Source organism: Spermophilus citellus (genome assembly GCF_964194105.1).
Source record: "Spermophilus citellus genome assembly, chromosome: 9".
NCBI classification, from domain to species: domain Eukaryota; kingdom Metazoa; phylum Chordata; class Mammalia; order Rodentia; family Sciuridae; genus Spermophilus; species Spermophilus citellus.
The window spans coordinates 103,422,788-103,442,440 of record NC_138191.1 but is presented as its reverse complement, the minus strand read 5'-3'; the positions used below and the strand labels follow the sequence as shown (position 1 = coordinate 103,442,440).

The window sequence follows — 19,653 nt, the reverse complement described above, 5'->3', positions numbered from 1 at the left end:
TAGCTTCTCCCTTCCTTGGCACATTATCAATAAATTCTTTGGTTCCCCTCCTTTGAACTGAGCGTGCCTGTTCTCCATCCCATGCTATCTTTACTTTTCTGGAGCAGGTAGGGTTTCCTTCCGCCTTTACACACATCCCACTGGTTTTTAACCCCTCTGCTGAAGGAGCCTTTTTGGTCATGTTCTTCTTGTACTGCAAGTGAGGACGCTCGACCACTCTCTGACCTCACACTCTTTTCCTTTTGTCTTGGTGCCAATGGGGGTGTTGGAACAGATCACAGGAGGCTGCTCAGCTGTGACCTGAGGAATCCTCAGTTGCCCCTCTTCCACTAGAAGGCTGGCTCTTCAGGCTATTGTTTCTCTCTTCTGGGAAACTTTGAACTCTTCTATGTCTTTATAAGATATATAATAAATTTTTTGGAACTGTAGTTACCCCCCTGTGCTGTGGTGGTACCTGAACCTCTCTCCTAAATGTAGTTTGGTATCCCTGATCCGAACTCCCTCTATCCCTCTTCCCCCCACCCTTCCTAGACTGTAGTGACCACTGTTTTACATTCTACTTCTATAAAACCAACTTCTTAGCTTTCACATTTGAGTGAGAAAATGTTAGAGTCAAGCCCTGCTGGCAGGCCTGGATGAATGAAGCATTCATAGCAAGAGGAGTGGGCACTCCTCAGCTGTGTCCTGAAAATATCTATCACCAATGAGATGCATCCGTGGGCCCGGGTTTGGTGTCAGCCAATTTCTAAGGGCTGCACAGATTCCTTCATGGGGAGTTAGCCCAATGGTTTACGCAGAGGGGGCTGCCCAGCCGTTTACCAGGGCTGCTGGTGGGTGGAAGAGGTCCCTGAGGTTCTTTCTGTAGTCTTGGTGGAATTGCTGCATCATAGGACTACACTTGAGTGAGCCTCAAGGTGCTGTTGCTCAGTAGAAGCATGTGTAGTGGAGGGCAGAAAATGGGCAGGACTCTTCCTTTGGGGGTAATGAATCAGTGTAGGTTCTCTGGCAGCTCTGAACACCCTGTGAAGGTTGCAGGCTTATCCAGTAGCAAATTCTTCAGGTATTGGAGGGTTTACTGGGGACTGCTGTGGGCCTCATATTTACTGTGTGAAATTTAGGTTTTACCTTGCTTGGAGAGATGTGATGGTAGGTACTGTGTGCTCCACTTCCTTCTTTGGAAAGCCATCCTGGATATGTAGGCTGTGTGGTCTCCATCATGACCCTGTGAGATGTTAGTTTTGTTTTCTTTGATTTAATGCTTGTTCATGGAGGGAAGTGTGCTTGGTACCTCTAATCTGGCATCCTGCTAATGACAATCCATTGGGTACTTCCTGGGAACCAGGCAGGATGGTAGGTAGTAGGCACAACAGCAGTAAAAATAGATATGAATCCTGACTTAAAAAATTCATAATCTAGTTTACCAAATGCTCAGTAAGTATGGTTGGTTGAACTATTATTCTTATTTTAGTGATAAGAAATTGATGGCAGAGTGGCAAAGTGATGGTTTTTTGAAAAGACAGATGACCATTGATAGTCTGTGGTAGGATTAGAATTTTTCTCTATTGGACTATAAAACTGCCTCCCCTGACAACTTCTGAAATGTTTCCAACAACCTTCACCTTTACCTTTCCTAATAACAAGTAATCCATTACATAAACCATGGGACTAGCTTCCCTGCTCCCTTCTTTATCCTACAAAAAGCCAGGGGAAAGGGCATGCAGCTATTTACATCCCATTCCACTGAACTTTCCTCTGATTCTGTGGTTATTTTTCATCCTTAACTTTACTCCTCTTCCCTGACCTGGGACTCTTGGACCTTGACTCTTACCTTACTTGGCTCAGCACCAGCTTTTCATCTACAGATAAGAGACAGTAGTGGGAAGATATGTGGAGTCGGAGTCTGGCTTTGAAATGTGGTTGTGAGTTTTTCTGGCCCTCTCTAAATCCTGAATTCTTCTTTTTAGTGGGGCTCATAGTATGGTAAAAGCTAACATTTAGTGAGAAGTAAGTATATGCTTGGCACAGAGCAAAGGACTTTACCTGCTCCTCATTACAACAGAACAGTTAAACAACAACAACAACAACAACTCATACTATAGATGGAATTATGAGGCAGGACAAGTTAGTTGCTTTCTCAGCCTTATCCAGTTGATAAGAGGTGCTGCCAGGATTCTACCTGTCAGTCTTGATCCAAAGACATAGCTGTTATACATTAGCACAAAGGAGATGAGGACTAGGTTGAGCCTCATGACACTCCACTGGGCACATATCTTACATGGAAGGTCTCAAATGTTCTAGGAGGTATTTTATGTTTGCTATATTTTATCCAGTTGTTCTAAGTAGCAGGAGATGTGACAGATTATCTACTCCACATATAAGCACAAATTCAAGCCTCAATATCCAAGGTAGCCCCTGTGAGAAGATGTATGGAAAAACATGTGATTAAACGTGCATAGTCATATGAAGAATTTTGAAGGACATAAGTAAAGCTTATAAGAAAGTGATAAAAAGAGAATATAGAACTGTATCTATATTCTCTATAAATTTAACTCTTACACAAATTTTGCTTTGCATCATCAATATTTATTAATAAGTAAATACCTTATCCATTTATTTGGTATTCAGACACTTCAACCAAGACTTCTGGAAAGTTGTTACTGTTCTGGAAAGTTGTATATCCTTATGCTTCCCACTGCATGGAACAGAAGCCTGTGCCTACTGATGGTGATTAATAAATACTGACTAATTTGGTGAATGAGGGAGAGAGGGAATGGGTAAAACTCTGGAGTGGCTGGATTTCCATCTTGACCACAGCAAGTTCAGTTTTTGGGTGCCATAGTTTATAGTAAAATGAAATAAATATTTTTCCTCCCACAAGCTTTCTGGTTGAGTTTATAAGCAAAGAAAAGCAGAGGAGAGGCTGTGGATTCTGATGTGATATCTTGAAGCAGGTATTGCTTTGGGGCAATCACTCCAGGCTTTACTTGTTTTTTTTTTTTTTTTAAGCCAAGTTTGATTTCTTATGTCTCTCGGACCTGAACATTGACACTTTTGCTTATGGGATTGAACTTGAGCTCCCTCTTTTTGCCCATAGGACTAGGGGTAGTAATGGGAGTAAGCTTCCAATGTCCTGTACTCCCTGAGTCTGGCCAGCATGACTCCTTGCTGCTCCAACTGAAGCCATGGAGCTGCCAAATATCCTGTCCAGGATCTTCTGTTTCACTCTCCTGCCCCAAACCTCCAGCCAACACTGAGTATCCAGTTGTTCCTTTTCTTTACAATTCCATGGTTGAGGAATAGAAGAGTGAGGGAAGAGCTTGGATCTCAGCATCCATATGTGATTAACCTGAGGATCTGACTTGAGAATTAATGGAAAAGCTTTACCAGTTGGCAGAGAAGATGGCCATGTTTATACCCTTCTTCTTTCCCCATATTATTCACAATATTTAGTGAGCACCTACCATGTGCCAGGAAGTGTTCTAGTTCATGGGGCACACCGGCAAGGAATACAGACACAGACTGGATTTCAAGGTATTCATTGTCTTGTTATCAAGTGTTCCTTAGGTGTATCTGATTGAAATATTATCCCAATTCAGTGATGAAAACTAATTAGAGTGGAGTAAAGAGAAGTGTTCAAAGGAAAATCACCATTGGTAGTCAGTCCAAGGTCACATTAGAAATCTTCTCTGTTGGACTCTATAACTGCGTGCCTTAGTTGCCTCAGAAATATTCCCTGGGGTTGTCCTATCCAGTTATGTCCCAGGGCAACTGGAGGTGGATGGATCACTTGGATTCAGGTGGCTCAAGGCCTAGGTCAGCTTCTTAGTTCATATAGCCAGCAATTTATCCTTTCTGCACCTCAGTGTCTGCTTTTATGACATGGGGTAGTAATCCCTTTCCCAAACACCCCAAAAGATAGTTCAGTTTTCAATAACTTACTGCTTTAGCAAACAGTTGTTTGACCTTATGGTCTGGTGGATAAAGGCAAAAATCAAAAGCTAAAAAACAAAATAATTGTACAATTAGACATGGTACGCCTGCACTGGGAGAATGAAATGTTCACCAGATATAGAAAAGACTAAATTAGTCTTTTAACTAATCCATTAGTTATGGACTTGTATTTTATTTATTTATATGTGGTGCTGAGAATCAAACCCAGTGCCTCACACATGCTAGGTAAATGCTCTACCAACTGAGCTACAACTCCAACCCCTAGAATAGGGTCTTGAAAGATGAATAGGTATTCACCAAGTAGGGGGTGATACATGGAGGAACAGTCAACAACAAAGTCATGGAGAGGAAGGATAGGGTCATGTTAATCTTTAAGCTCCTCACCAAAGGAGCTGATTGACACCCCAAAACGTCAAATCCAATATGCAGAATTCAGTGAGTAAAACAGAAAAGGTGTTTCAGGAAGAATCCCTTGAAAGCCAGATCTCTCAGGTACCAGATTTGCTCTTACTTAATCCTTTCCCCATATGAATTCTTTTTCTCATCACCCTCCATTTTTGCCTTATTTCATGAGAGATGATTCATTACTCAATCCAGGGGGCTGGAATTCTGTTTTTTCCCTGAATCCTGAGCCCTTTTCAAGACCAGAGGGCAAAGGGGCATGCAACTATTTACACTCCATTCTGCTCAACTTTGCCCTGTTCTGAGGTTACCTTTCCATCCCCAAATATTTGTTGCATAAATGAAATAATGAAATATAAGGTATTTAGGAAAGGGAGATTTTCATGCCCACCCTCCCCTACCAGTGGCTCTTGAATATCTACTCTCGCTCTACTTGGCTCTGAAACTGCTTTTCACTTACTGCACTGGGGACAGTAGTGGAATGTTCTGTGGAGTCAGAGAGTCTGACTTTCACTTGTGTTTATGGCTCTTTTTAAAAATCTCTGAATCCTGAGTTCCTTTTAGTTTGGCTTATAATGAGGGAAATTGCTACCATTTAGTGAGCAGTTAATTGTTCAACACACTGAGAAAACAACTATAAATATATACACACATATATATGTATATATATTTCCCTCTCAAACATACACAGAAATCATAACTACACAGGATTTAAGTTTTAAAAATTTGTTAAGGACACTTTTTGTGTGTGGGTGACCTAATGTATGGTCTAGTAGAAAAAGTTCCATTCGCTGTTGAGAATAATGTATATTCTTCAGCTGTTGAATGAAATGTTCTGTAATTATCTTTTAAGTACATTTGATTTATAGTATTATTTAGTTCTGATGTTTCTTTAAAAATGAAAAAAAAATTCTCATAGTATAGATAGGAAGTCTAAGGTAGAAAGAGGATGGCTGTTTGCCCAGGATCAACCAATTGGTAAGAGGAGCAGACTGAAGTCTAATCCAGCTAGTCTACCTCCAGAGATTTGACTTTTAATCATTAGTAAAAAAGAATTGATGATTACGTTGAATCAATATGATAACCTCCCAGATTTCTGGGGAGCAATACATGTTTTCTATGTTTCACTCAGTGTTCTGAGTAGCATGAAGACATGAACAATTATGAACTCCATATTTTGGCATAAATACAAGCCTCACCATCCAGTGAAGCTGCTGTGAGGAGGTATGTGGAAAACCATTTGAAAAAATAGAGATAGTCCTTGTAAATGATGTTTATGGAAGAATTTGAAGGATATGAGCAAACTTTTAACAAGCACTATTACACCTAAAGGGAAAATAGGCTCCAATACAATAATAGTGTGGGGGGGGTTCAACACCTCACTTTCATTACTGGGCAAATCATCCAGACAATCAACAAAGAAATATCAACAGTTAAATAGTACTATAAATCAAGTATCCTTAACAGATATTTACAGAACATCTATCCATCAGACACAGAATACATATTCTTTTCATCAGAGAATGTAACTTTCTCTAGAATTGACCATATATTAGGCCACACACACACACACACACACACACACAGAGAGAGAGAGAGAGAGAGAGAGAGAGAGAGAAACTCTTAACAATTTTTAAAAATTTAAATTATATCCTGTATCTCTTTGATCACAATGGAATAAAACTAGAATTCAATAACAGAGGACATTTCAGAAATTATACAAATGCATGGAGACTGAACAACACATCATTCAACAAAAATTGGGCCATTGAGGAAGTTATAAGGAAAATTAAAAATTTTCCTGAAACAAATGTTAATGGAAACGCAACATATCAACACTTGTGGGATGCTGCAAAACCAGTACTAAGAGGGTAGTTTGATGTGATTAATGCCTACATAAAAAAATAGAAAGATTTCAAATAAACAACTTAATGATGCATCTTAAGGACTTAGAAAATTAGGAAAAAACCCAGCCCTAAATTAACAGAGGGAAGGAAATAACAAAGATCAGAGTACAAGCAAACAAAGTAAAGACAAGAAAACAATATGAGAAACAAAGAGTTGGTTCTTTGAAAAGGTAAAAGACTGCCCAAGAAAAAGAAGATGACTCAAGTAAAAAAAAAAAAATGAAAAGGAGCCGTTAACAACAGAAGCCACAAAAATACAAAGGATGAATGGATGAATGGATAAGGAAAATGTGACTATTTGGGATTATTTTTAAAAATTATATGCTAACAAATCAGAAAACCTAGAATAAAGGAACAAAATTTGGCAAATATGACCTAACAAAATTGAAACATGGGGACATTAAAAAAATGGTTCTGCATATACAACTTAATAAACATAATATACCACATTCACAGATTGAAGGACAAAAATCATATGAATACAGATGCAGGAAAAGCATTCTCTAAAATTCAGCATTCCTTCATGATGAAATCTCTGAACAAATTAGTTACAGAAGAATCACACCTCAACATAACATAACATAACATAAGCTCTATGTGACAAACACACAGCTACTTCCATACTGAACAGGGGAAACCTGAAAGCATTTCCTCTAAGATCAGAAAATATACAGGGTATCTACTGTCACTGCACTTATTCAATATAGTACTAGAAGTTTTAGCTAGAACAATTAGGCAAGAGAAAGAGAGAAAAGACATAATTGAAAGGGAAGAAGTTAAACTATCCCTGTTTGCAGATGATATGATTCTATATTCAGAAAAATCTAAAGACTCTACCCAAAGACTATTACAACTGTTAGTAAAAATTCAGTAAAGTAGCAGCAAAACCAATGTATAAAAACCAGTAGCCGTTCTACATACCAATTTTTCTGAGAAAGAAATCACGAAAGCAATCCCATTCACAATAAAATAATTAAAATACTAAGAATAAACTTAACAAAGGACGTGAAAGGATTCTACAACCAAAAATTATTAAACACTGAATAAAGAAATCGAAGAAGACAGAAAAGATTCAAAGACCTTTCATGTTCACGGATGGGAAGAATGAATATTGTTAAAATGTTCATACTTTCCAAAGTGATGTATAGATTCAATGAACCCCCATCAAAATACTAATATATTCTTCACATAACTAGAAAAAATAATCCTAAAATTCATATGGAGGAGGGAAAATGGTGGATTAGAGGAATGAACAGTATCATAGTAGCTCCCAGAGACTGAATAAAAACAAGAGTTCTGCAGCAGCATGTTGAGGTAGGAAGGCTGTGAGAAAATGCTGGTAGGCAACCAGCCTGAAACTGTGAAAACCAGAAATACTGGTTTCTAGAAAAGGAAGATAATAAGAGGACTGTGGCAGTGCAGGGTGCCCATTTGCTCAATGGCAGGAAGTCCCCTTCCAACAAGCTAAAAGATATTCTCCCCCCAAATTTAAGAATAACAGGTGCAGCCGTCCAATCAATCTGCAATCTGAGCAGAAAATAGGCTCAGATATGCTGAGCTATAATGGTTCAGGAAAAAGTCCCATCCCTTCTTTAGTGAAGTTAGTTCTTTAGTGAAAGTGGGGAAGCAATAATAGCTTACAAAGACTGAATTTCCTGAGTGGGAAACTAGTATTTTCTTTTATTTTTCATTTTTTTCCTATCAAAAAATTTTTTTTCTTGTTCTTGGTAGGCTTGCTTTTTGAATACCCAAGACCAAACAGCCACTTTTATTTTACTTTTCACTGGGTAGGTAGGTGACCAAGATGTGAGTCAGTCTGGGAACGGGGGTGAGACTGTAAAACAGACTTGGGGGGAGGTCTGAGTGATGGGGACCACAGTTGCCAGTCTAGGAGCCTGCAGAGTGGAGAAGAACAAAGGGCACTTTCATTTGAATTGACAGCCTGAACTGTGGACCAAGGAACGGGGCTGACAGGGGTGGATCTGGGACAGATCAGGGTTTGGTGAAAATCAGTGACCTTGAAATATCCTACTGCAGGCCCAGCACAACCATCCCCATGCTCAGAGAGGTCTGGAAGATAGATAGACAGTGTCCCACATACTCCTGCTGCACATGGATGGAGGTTCGGAACAAGGGTAGTCATGTAATCTGGATCAGTTCACAGGTTGTGATGGTGAGAAAGGTGACTAATAATGCTGCCCATATTGACCCTCTACCCCAGGTCAAAGCAATTTTGAAGACAAAGTCTGCTCTGGAATGGATAATGCTCCACCAATAGATGTTGTCAGGCAAGGAGGTGAAAGAGCTCAGCATACAAACCCCACTAACTAGTTTGTCTGATTTGGGTCTAAGATGAGAAAAAAACAAAGAGGAAATCTGTATCACACCAATTTCCTCATAGCTAGGAGATTCTAGAATTGAAACCCTGGAAAGAAATGTCAGCATTTAAAAAAAATCTCAGCAAGAAAATGGAATCTCTCTTTTTTAATATTTATTTTTTAGTTTTCAGTGGGCACAACATCTTTATTTTATTTTTATGTGGTGCTGAGGATCGAACCCAGTGCCCTGCACATGCCAGGCGAGCATGCTACTGCTTGAGCCACATCCCCAGCCCCAAGAAAATGGAATCTCTTTATGACTGGCATTGTATTAGCAGCTCGATGTAAACTGATTTCCAGCATCATCCCATACTCTGAGTTTTTCTAGAATTCTACCTAGTTTTATCAATTAACTCGATTCTTTCATAATGCCTCTTTTCTTCTTTCTCTTTCATTCTTCTTTCTTTTCTCATTTTATCTTCTTTCTTCCCTTCCCCAGCCTTTTCTTTTTCCTTTCTCTTTTCCTCATTTTAATCCCTTCTTCCAATTCAATTTAGTGTATTATCATTAGAGCTTAATATTCTCAACCTATTCTATTTTATTTCCCACACATTTTTCTCTTTTGTTAATAGAGTCATAGAGATCATTGGTAATAATTTTTAAGCAAATACTGTTATACAGTTTGATCTTTAATTACTATTTTTTTCTGGCTGTTATTCTTTCCTCTCAATGTGGTACTATTGGTTGAACTTAATAATTTTTATTACTCTGACCAGATGTGGTGAGGCGAGGCTATGTCTTTAGCCCAGAGATAACTATTCACTAAACAACCCTCACATAAAACAGATAGAAGAATCCATCTCAACAGATGTACAAATACAGGACCTCAGAAAACATGATGAAACATGCCAACTAGATGTCTCCAAAAATTTATAACCCTCCAATAACTGACTCCAGAGATAATGAAGTAGATGAAATCCTGGAAAAGGAGTTTTAAAAATTTATTGCTAAAATGATTAATAAATTTAAAGATATAAGAAATGAATAAAAGGAGAAAACACAAGATGAGGTAAAGCATTTCAATAAAGAAAGATTCTGAGAAAGAAACAAACAGAAGTCCTAGAGATAAAAGACTCTGTAAATCAAATAAAAATTCAAATTAAAGTCTCACCAATCAATTAAAGTAGAATTCAGAATCTCAGACCCTGAAGAAAAGGTGGCCAGTTTTGAATATTCAGGCAGTGTTATGGTTTAGATATTAGGCATCCGCCAAAAGGTCATGTGTGAGACAATGCAGGAAGTTTAAAGGTAAAATTATTGAGTCATTGGGGCATTAACTCAATAGTGACTGTGGGTGGGTGGGGTGAGATTGGAGGAGGTGTGTCAGAGGGAGCATGTCCTTAGGGTTTATATTTTATCTGTGATTTTATCTGTGAGGGGATCTCTCTCTCTCTCTCTCTCTCTCTCTCTCTCTCTCTCTCTCTCTCTCTCTCTCTCTCCTTCCTGGTGCCATGTCCCCAGCTGCTTTCCTCCGCCACACACTTCTGCCATGTTTGCCTGTTTTGGGCCCTGAAGAATGGAGTCAACCATCTATGTATGGACTGAGACCTCTGAAACCATGACCCTCAGAGAAACTTTCCGCCCTCTAAAATTGTTCTTGTCAGGTCCTTTGGTCAACAGTGGAAAAGCTGACTTAAAACAGACAGTATTGAAGAAAAAAAATGAGAAACTATTATCAGAATATGGAAGAACTCAGACAATGTTGAGAGGAAAAAAACTTAAGAATCACTGATGAAATGGAAGGAACAGAAATACAGGCATTGCTAATCTTTTAGTAGTTTCCAGACCTTGGGAATGAGATGAACATCCTAATATAGGAAGCATTTGGAGAAAATACAAGATGAGGTAAAGCATTTCTATAAAGAGAGATTCTGAGAAAGAAACAAACTGAAGTCCTGGAAATAAAAGACTCTGTAAATCAAATAAAAATTCAAATTAAAGTCTCACCAATCGATTAAAGTAGAATTCAGAATCTCAGACCCCGAAGAAAAGGTGGCCAAAGAGACGACATCACAAAAAAGAATTACTCCATAACACATTGTAATTAAATTGCTAAATATAAAGAATGAGGATAGGATTTTGAAAGCTTCAAGAGAGAAAGGTCAGGTCACATTTAAAAGGTAACCAGAGTAACATATTACTTCTTAACAGAAACCCTAAAGTCCAGAAGGACTTGGAATAATGCATTTAATTAGCAGAGTAGTTAAGCAAATGATAATTAGGATCACATTTAACATTATAAATAAATAAAAGTGACAGTAAATAATAAGCATCTATCTGAAATAACAGTGTAAATGGTCTCAACTCTGCAATTACATACAGAGAGGTGCAGTCAGGCTGGAGAGCAACAGGTGATCAGGGGTTAGGTGGACAGTCAGAGATAAGCAGGTAGGAGACAGGTTGATAAAAAAAAGCAGGTAGGAAGCCTGGAGGAAGGTGAAAGACAGAAGAACAGATAGACAGGAGGAAGGAGGAAGGATAGCCTGAAGGGGGGAAGAAGGGCAGGTGAGCAGATAGAAGGCAAGATGTGGGCAGACAGGTTGGTAACAGAAGCAGGTGACAAGATAGAGTTGCTGGCCCAAAGAGCTGTCTTTGTACTCAAAAGGATTATTGGAGCTTCCTCAGATGCAGGTGATCCCATTCTTGGACCTCAATGCAACTCAAAAGATGGGGAAGGTGACCCTGGTAGGATCTGGCAGCAACTCAAAATGGAGCAAGGTCAGGGCCACAACCATCTTCAGCTCATTAATGTCAAGTTGTTTCCCAATGCAGTTCCTAGGCCAGGAAGGGACAATGACATGGTAAGTGACCTCAGACCTTATTCTGAGATATTACCTTATTCAGATCTTATTCAGACAGGCACTGACTGGCTCCTGAGCCCCCCCAGCCCAGAGCTGGACATTCAGGGCCCTTCTTGTTGGGGCCTGTCTTACTCTTCCTTATAGGTCACACATATATGTAACCCAAACCTTAGCTCATACTCTCCTGACCTTTGACAAAAACTATCATTGTTTCAGGACAAGCCCTGGCCCTAATTCTGCTCTTGGAGGAATGAAATTGTTAGGATAGTATCAGAATTCTAAAGGACAGAGTCCAATGACATGAACCTTAGTTCATTCACTCCCTTCACTCACAGTTTCTGGTTCCTCAGTGTGGAGGCCATTTGTTAGTACCCTGAAGAGGGTGGCCCACACTCCCAGATCACCATTAGAAGGACACAGAAGGACTCAGATTATCAGAAATAGGATAAGGTGGGTAAGAAAGGGACATTAGAAGGGCATGGGGAAACTTTGTGGATGGAAGGGTAGTGTTATGTTTTGGATGTGAGGTGTCTCCCAAGAGCTCACATGTAAGACAATGTGAGAGGGTTCAGCCGGGGAGTGATTGGGTTGTGAGAACATTAGCCCAGTCAGTGAATTAATCACCTGATGGGATTAACTGGGTGGTAACTGGTGGCAGGTGGGGCATTGGACCACATGACTTTGGGGTATATATTTGTATATGGCAAGTGGAGATTTCTCTCCCTTTGCTTTCAGATCATCATGTGAGCTGCTCCCCTGTCACACTCTTCTACCGTGAGGTTCTGCCTCATCTTGAGCGCCAAGGAATGGAGCCAGCCTTCTATGGACTAAGACTCTGAAACTGGGAGGGATCCTAGAAGCCACCTTCTCTCACCTTTCAGTTGCTCCTCTGGCCTACTCAGTTCATTAGCATCTGTAATCTTCTAACTCTACTCCAGAAATGTCCATCCTTGCCAACTTCAGTCCCCTCGCCTGGACTTCTTTGGTATCCCTGACTCCCCACCTCCACACTAAACCTGCCCTGCCCTTCATCAGGTAGGACAGTGTCTAACTGCCTTAGCTCCCTGCATACCCTCTGTGGGCTGCTGCCTTGACTACCTCTTACCTGAAATCCACTTCCAAGCTCAGCTCAAGCTGTTGAGGTCACTGAGGATGTCTTCCCTTCACTTCTGCCTTTGTATTTTCAAGGATCAGGCCAGTATCAGTGGCCTGCTGGCTCTATCTTCCAGGCCTCAAAGTCTCCATGGGTGTTTTATTCAAGACATACTGTAGTCCAGGGCCTTGAACAGTGCCAAAGACATAGAATATTCCACAAACTGGTTATCAAAAATATTGAGCCAGTGAAAGAATGAAGGAATGATGTCTGTCTAAAGGTAAGTATCTGATTCTGCACACCCTACTTTGTGATTCTAAGCTCTTGGAGGCAGGGACAGTATCTTTTATCTATTTACACACTTAGCATAGGGTTTCATATGTAATAATGTTTTGTCTCACTAAAGGCCTAAAGTGATGGGATCAAGTGATTATGGACTGAAATCTCTGAAACCATATGTCCAAATAAATATTTTCCCCTTTAAGCTGATTTTCTCAGTTATTTTGTCACAGCAACAAAAACCTGACTACTACAGATATTTAGAATTATAAAAGATTTGCTTGTTCTACTCTTGAAGCCTCACATGTGAAAGCTGAGGGAGCTAGGGATGCTCAGCATAAACAGCAGACTCAGGAAAGACCAACCATAGTTTCCCAGCACAAGGCTGCCTGGGCAGGTAACAGTAATAAAGCTGAATAACAGCAGGATGGGATTCTTGTGAGGGAATGAGCTTCCTTTCACAGGGATGAGCCTAGCCTGAGAGGATATCTGGGTGTTTCTCAGAAGCTTTATGCTGTGTTCCATAGAGGTTTTGTCCTGTGGACTTGCTGGCCAGTCTCTGTGGGCTGAACCTGCCTGCCCTTCTACTCCACTTCCTCCTGCTTCCTACCTTGTGCCCAAAGAGGGCAGGAATGGGAACTGCTTGAGGGCTATGAGCAGCCACTGCCTGCAACATGTACTGCTGGGCTGCCTTGTACAGCAGAAGAAGTAGGCCCAGCATAAAGGCCACTTGGAGGAATCCAGAGATACATTTTGAGAGTTTGGTGAGGCTCAGTGCAGAGATGCTTGTGAAGCAACAGCTTTTAGACGACTGACGATCCCTCAGTATCACTGAACCCTCTAAGTAACCCCACCTAAGTCCTGGGAGGATTACCTTTACCACCAGTGTGAGGGAGAAGGGTCAGGACAGAGCTTGATCTGAATCCAGAGTTGATTCCTCTGAAAGATTTATCTTGGGAAAACAGTGAAGTCAAAGTCTTATCAGCTGACAGAGGCAATGACCGTGAACACATTCACTTTCCCGTCTCCATATTACTTGCAAATATTTGTTAGGCACCGATTATGTGCTAGGCAATATCCTAGTGGTGGAGCAGGGATACTAAGAGAAGAAACATGAACCCACACTTCAAGAAATTCATAGTGTAATTCATCAACTGTTCAGTCCATGATTGCTTGTACTACTGACATGATTTTAGTGATGAAAAAAATTATTCTAAAGAGATACATTGAAGTGTTCAGAGGAAAATATCTGAACAGTGGGTGGTAAGATTAGATATTTTCCTACTGGACTCCCAAACTGCCCGCCCCTGCTGGGGGTTGCCCTATCCACTACACACTGTGACCCAGGGTGACTGTGGAGCATTGGGCTTTGATTCAGGAGGCTCCAGGCCCACGTCAACCTCATTACATATGTAGCCAGCCACTTACCTTCTCTGAGTACTGTGATTTCTTTTGCAGAGTTGGATAATAATCCCTTTTGACTTACCCCATAGGACATCTCATTCTTTCTCTCAACAAATTCAACAAATATTTCCTGACCTCTCAGTCTAGTGGGCAAAGGCAGGGAATGACATTAGCACAGTAAAATATGATGAGGCTATGCTGGAGGAATGAGATGGCCACCAGGGAAGAAGAAAATTAAAATACAATGGGATGGTAAAGGAGAAATAGTTTATCTGGGAGGAAGTGCATTAGGGAAGGTCAGTCACCAGCAAAGCAAGAACAACAGATGGGGACATGCTCATCTTCAAGAATCTCACTCTCATAATTTCATGATTCTTTAAGGTCAAATCCATCAGGCAGAATTCAGAAGGTAAAACACAAAAAAATATTTCAGGCAATAAACAGGGGCTGCAAGTTTTCTCCTGGCCTGACCCCTTACCCACCCAAATGCTTTTTTCCAACACCCTCCTTCATTGTCTTATATTTTGACAGGTGATACATTAGTCAACCCCTGAGGCCAGAGCTCCTTTATTTGTTACCTGAATCCTGAACTCTGTCAGAAACCAAGGGCAGAGGAGCATGTAACTATTTATATTCCAATCCACTCAGCTTTGCCCTCATTTTGAGATTATTTTCCATCCCAGCGTTCTTAGAGTAGTAAGCATTCTATGTTTAGGGCAATGATCAAATCTTTATCAGATATCTTTCACAAGCAATCATAAGAATAGAAAAAAACAAAACAAAAACAACAAAACAAACAAACAAATAAACAAAACCCCTCAAACCTCAAACCATCTCATATCATAGACAGGAAACCTAAGGAAGAAAGGGGTTAGCTGCTTGCCCAGGATCAACCATCTGGTCAGAGGTGCAGCCAGGATTCTAACCCAGGCAGTCTGAATCCAGAGATTTTTGCTGTTGACCTTAATGTGAAGGAGGCATTGATTAGCTGGGGATGCAGTCCTACAGCATGCCCCAAACTTTGCAGGGAGCATTTCTGGCCTATCCTGTTTCATCCAGTGTTTCCAAGTAGCAGGAAGACACGACAGATCATCTTCTCCACATATTGGCACAAATGCAAGACTCTGTACCCAGGGAAGCTCCTGTGAGGGCCAGCCATGTGGCTAGATGTACATAGTCATTTAAAATAATCCTTATGGAGAACATAGCATTATATGACCAATGCTTACAAGACAGTGAAAAAAGCAGAAGATAGAATTACATGTGAAGTGTGAGCAGATGTCTTAGAAACATTCAGGGTCAAATCACCAGCAAAATCATGGAGAGCAAGGGATGGAGCCATTTTCATCTTAACTCACTCTCACTTCTTTATGATGCCCAAAGATCAAATCCAAAGTACAGAATTCAGAGTAAAACACCAAAAATATTTCAGAAAGAATCCCTTGGAAGCCTGCTCTCCCCAGGGCTCCCATTTTGCTCTTGGTCTAATTTTGATCTCATGTCAATGTTTACTTACAAGTAAACATTTCCCCGTCTTCCAATATCCATACACTCCACACCAAAGGCTTATGGAAGGTTGTCACTGAGCATCACATGTCCTTATGCTTCCCAGAGCATGCAGAGACTGCTTATTGATGATGATGCTCCCCAAATACTTCCTGATTTGATGTATGAGCGAGAGAAGCAGTGAGGAAAACTTAGGACTGGTTGGATCATCATTGTAATCAGACGTGGTTCAGTTTGGATGCCTTATTTTAAAATAGAAGTTGCTATTTCTTAATATTCCTGCATGCTTCCTGTTCCAGTTTACACATGAAAAAAAAAAAAAAGCAGAGAAGAGGCCATGGATCTTGGAACAGGTACTCCTGTGGGTAGGTTACCCCAGGACCTTCTTTCAGAATTTTCATAGAATTGAGTTCAACAGTGATGCCATTTTATGTTTATCACTTACATTTAACTGTCCACAAAGACTGAATATTCCAGACATATGCCTTTGAAACCTAAATGTTTTGCTCTTTTTCCTTGCTGAAGGAAGGCACAGAACTTTCATGTTTCTTTTTGGCTAGGGACGTTGTGTACCTCCACTTCTCCCTGGAATGATAGGCAGAAGTGAGTCTGAGAAGGTGAAGTCCCTTCACCTCTGTGCCCTGCACAGTGCTGGCGTGCAGGAAGGTTTCCAGAATGTCTCCTCTATGTTTGCAAAGCATATCTGTGTCTCAGTTTATCAGATGTTAACTAATCTTATTTTACAGTCAAAAGAAATAATGCCCAGAGATGTTAAATGATATTTTTCAAAGTCACTGAGTGTCAGAGTCAGGGGGATCATTGTTAGAAATATTTGGGGTCCTGGGCACCCCAGGAGTCAAAATAAACACTTGGAGACTAATCAGTTCTGTGGGCAGGGCAGGAATTTTACTTCCGTTGCATAGCAATCAAAACCAAAGCAGGCGCACCAAGCAGGCAGCCGGCTCAGCCTTTACCCCTTGGTTTCTCTGTTGCACAACAAGCAGATATTACTATTATTATAAAAAACCTTTCCAAGTTGAGAAAGAAATTCTCTGGCTTAAGGGAAGAGAGATGGTTGGCGTCAGGTGCCAACTAGAAGCAGTTGGCATTGTTGAATTAACCTAGGTGTGAGGAGAGGTGACTTGGACTTAGAGCAATGACTGTGGGATTGGAGCTGGCACTGTGGCAGAGCTGTTGAGGGTGTGCAGAAGGAGGGAGGGAAGCCCCAGGGCCTACATGGGTAGCCTCCTCCCTTCCCTGCCCAGTGATTTGGAACCTGGCTGGTGACACTGTGTTCCTGAGAGGTCCTGGCCTTCTACCACAATTTCCGATGCAGTAGACAGGGATCCTAAAGAATAAAGTGTCCTGGGACCACCAGTTCCACCATACCCACTGTTTTAGTCATTTTTTTTTCAAAGTTGTGACTTAAAGACCAGAAAAAAGCAGTTTTAGGGATGATAAGTGGGGGTGACCACCTTCAGTTATCACTCAATTAATCTCTATCAGGAAATTAATTCACTGATTGGATTAATGCTTTCATAACCCACTCATTTCACCTCTGAATGTCCTTGCATTGTTTCACACATGAGCTTTTGGGAACACCTCACATCCAAAATATAGAATTCTGCTCTTGATCTCCAAAAGTTCATGACCATCTCACAATGGAAAATACATTTAGTTAATTTCCAAGAGTTTCCATAGTCTCAACAGTTCTAAGAGTGTCTAAAAGTTCAAGTCCGAAGTGTTTTCCGAAACTCAGGGCAATCTTGCAGTTTGAGTTCCTATAAAAAAATCAAAAGCAACTTACAAGTATCCGCTATGTAAAGGTATGGAGGAAAGACAGTGGGATGAATTTGCCATAGCTTTCCTATGTACATATATGAATACACCACAATGAATCTCCACACCACATACAACCACAAGAATGGGATCCTAATTAGAATAAGTTATACTCTATGTATAGATATATGTCAAAATATTCTCTACTATCATATATATATATATATATATATATATATATATATATATATCTAAAAAGAACAAATAAAAAATAAAAATAAAGGTACAGAGTCAATAGTCCCATTCAGAAAAATAGGGGTATAGAAAGAAGGATGGGACCAAAGCAAGACTAAACTCCAGCTGGACAAACAAGTCCTATAGTTTCATGTCCAGCATCTGGAGCACATGGCTTTGTGATATTCTCTCTAAAAGGCTTGTGTAGCTCTGCCCCGGTGTCTTTGCTGGTTGCAACCCACATGGCTTCTCTGTTGGCTTGTCTCTGCTCAATTCCTGCAACTTTGGTGGGACAATGTCTCAAATTTCTGGCATTTCTTAATCCCTGGGGTCTCCACTGCAGCTTTACTTCCTTCTCACATTTCTACACTTCCCCCTTGCCGGGGCTGCCCTCAGGGATTCCAGCCCTGGGACAACTCTGACTTTTTATTATTGTACTTGGGATGGGGAATGATAGTGTATTTTTAATACTATGCTGGGTAGTTGGCAGAAATATGACTTTGTTATATCCCTGAGGGCTATAAACACTCTTAGAGGGATTTGGTTACAGAGCAAATCTTTATTTTCTGATTAAGTAAGTTTATGGGGATGTATTTCAATGACAACTTGCCAGGATAAAATGTGATGCCTATGATTCAACTTGACAAGGCTGAATTACTCACTTATTCAATTAAATGCTAGTCCAGATGTAACTGTGAAAAATGTTTTAGTTAGGGTTAACAAGAAATTAGTCAATTTCAAGTACAGGAGATGATCCCTGGGAGGTGGACCTATCCATCCATCAGGAGGCCTTGAAAGCCAAGCTAGCAGATGGTGAACAGGGCTTGTCCCTGAGAAATCCTGCAACAGCTTGTTTTTTGTCCAGGGAAATCCATTTCAGACATCTGATCTCCAGAGCTGTAAGACTATAAACATGGGTTGTTTTAAGTCATTATAGTGGTGATAGTTCATTATAACAAAATAGGAAGATAGCACAGGTACAGACAGGCAGCATAAAGGGAAGAGACAGAAGAGGGCCAGCAGGTGGCCGAGGTTAGGTGCACAGAGATGTGGTAGGAGACAAGTAGACAAACAAGCAGATAGAGAGACTGCAGGCAGGTGCGATACAGAAAGGTAGACATACGGGAGGGCAAAAACAGGTAACAAGAAGATAGAATGGCAGGCAGTAGGTGCAAAGATTGGGCCTTGTCCATACCAGCATTAGTGGAGCTTCCTGAGATGCAGGTGGAACCCATTCTTGGACTTTAACACAATACGTTGCACGGGGAAGGGGACTTTGGTGGAATCTGGCAGCAGCTCAAATCGAAGCAGGGTAAGGGCCACGGCCACCTTCATTTCATTCATGGCAAATTGCTTCCCAATGCAGTTCCTGGGCCAGGCAGGGACAAGGCATAAAAAGTGGCCTCAGGTCCCATCTTGAGCTGTCAAGGCATTGGCCCTTGAGCCCCAGCCCAAAGCAGGGCCTTCTCTCATGGGCCCATATCAGTGGTTTTCCTTATAGGCCCCTAATGCATCTTCCCCCAGCCTGGCTTACACTCTCTTGACCTTGACATAGCCTACCACTGTTTCAGAACCAGCCCTGACCCTACTTCTGCTCTCACTGACATGAAATCTATTAGGATAGTGCCAGAACTCTAAGGCAGAGTCTCATCACATGAATCTTTTAAACAGCTAGTCATCGGTTAGTTCACTCCCTTCACTAATAGTTTCTGGTTCCCCAGTTGTGGATACCACTTGTCAGGGCTGCGTGGGGAGCAGTGGGCCACACTCTCAGGGAGTGTGCAGTAGACAGGGATCCTAAAGAATAAAGTGTCCTGGGACCACCAGTTCCACCATACCCACTGTTTTAGTCAGTTTTTTTTCAAAGTTGTGACTTAAAGACCAAAAAAACCAGTTTTAGGGATGATAAGTGGGGGCGA

General features: G+C 40.9%; 1 protein-coding gene and 1 long non-coding RNA gene across 5 annotated transcripts in view; both read right to left on the bottom strand.

Moving 5' to 3' along the window:
• The window catches only part of LOC308657129 (cytochrome P450 4A6-like), a gene marked incomplete at both ends in the record, with an annotated part of 42,392 nt that overhangs the window by 11,809 nt on the left and 10,930 nt on the right, over nt 1-19,653 (bottom strand). The window contains one exon of one of the 2 annotated variants that reach the window (XM_081308590.1): nt 3,462-3,924. Coding sequence is in view for 1 of the 2 variants with exons in the window: in XM_081308591.1 (XP_081164717.1) it covers nt 18,935-19,103 (169 nt within the window). Of the gene's footprint in view, nt 1-3,461; nt 19,104-19,653 lie in introns of those variants that run through there. The other variant, XM_081308591.1, reaches the window with a different exon arrangement.
• LOC308656380 lies at nt 10,300-14,775 on the bottom strand. Of its 3 annotated transcripts, XR_014023715.1 has the most exons (4): nt 14,240-14,775; nt 13,686-13,763; nt 12,545-12,719; nt 10,300-11,413 (listed from the first exon to the last, which is right to left on the bottom strand). It is a non-coding gene; the product is annotated as an uncharacterized lncRNA (long non-coding RNA). The 3 variants fall into 3 exon arrangements; XR_014023713.1 differs by having other exon boundaries at nt 13,686-14,775; XR_014023714.1 differs by having other exon boundaries at nt 12,545-13,763.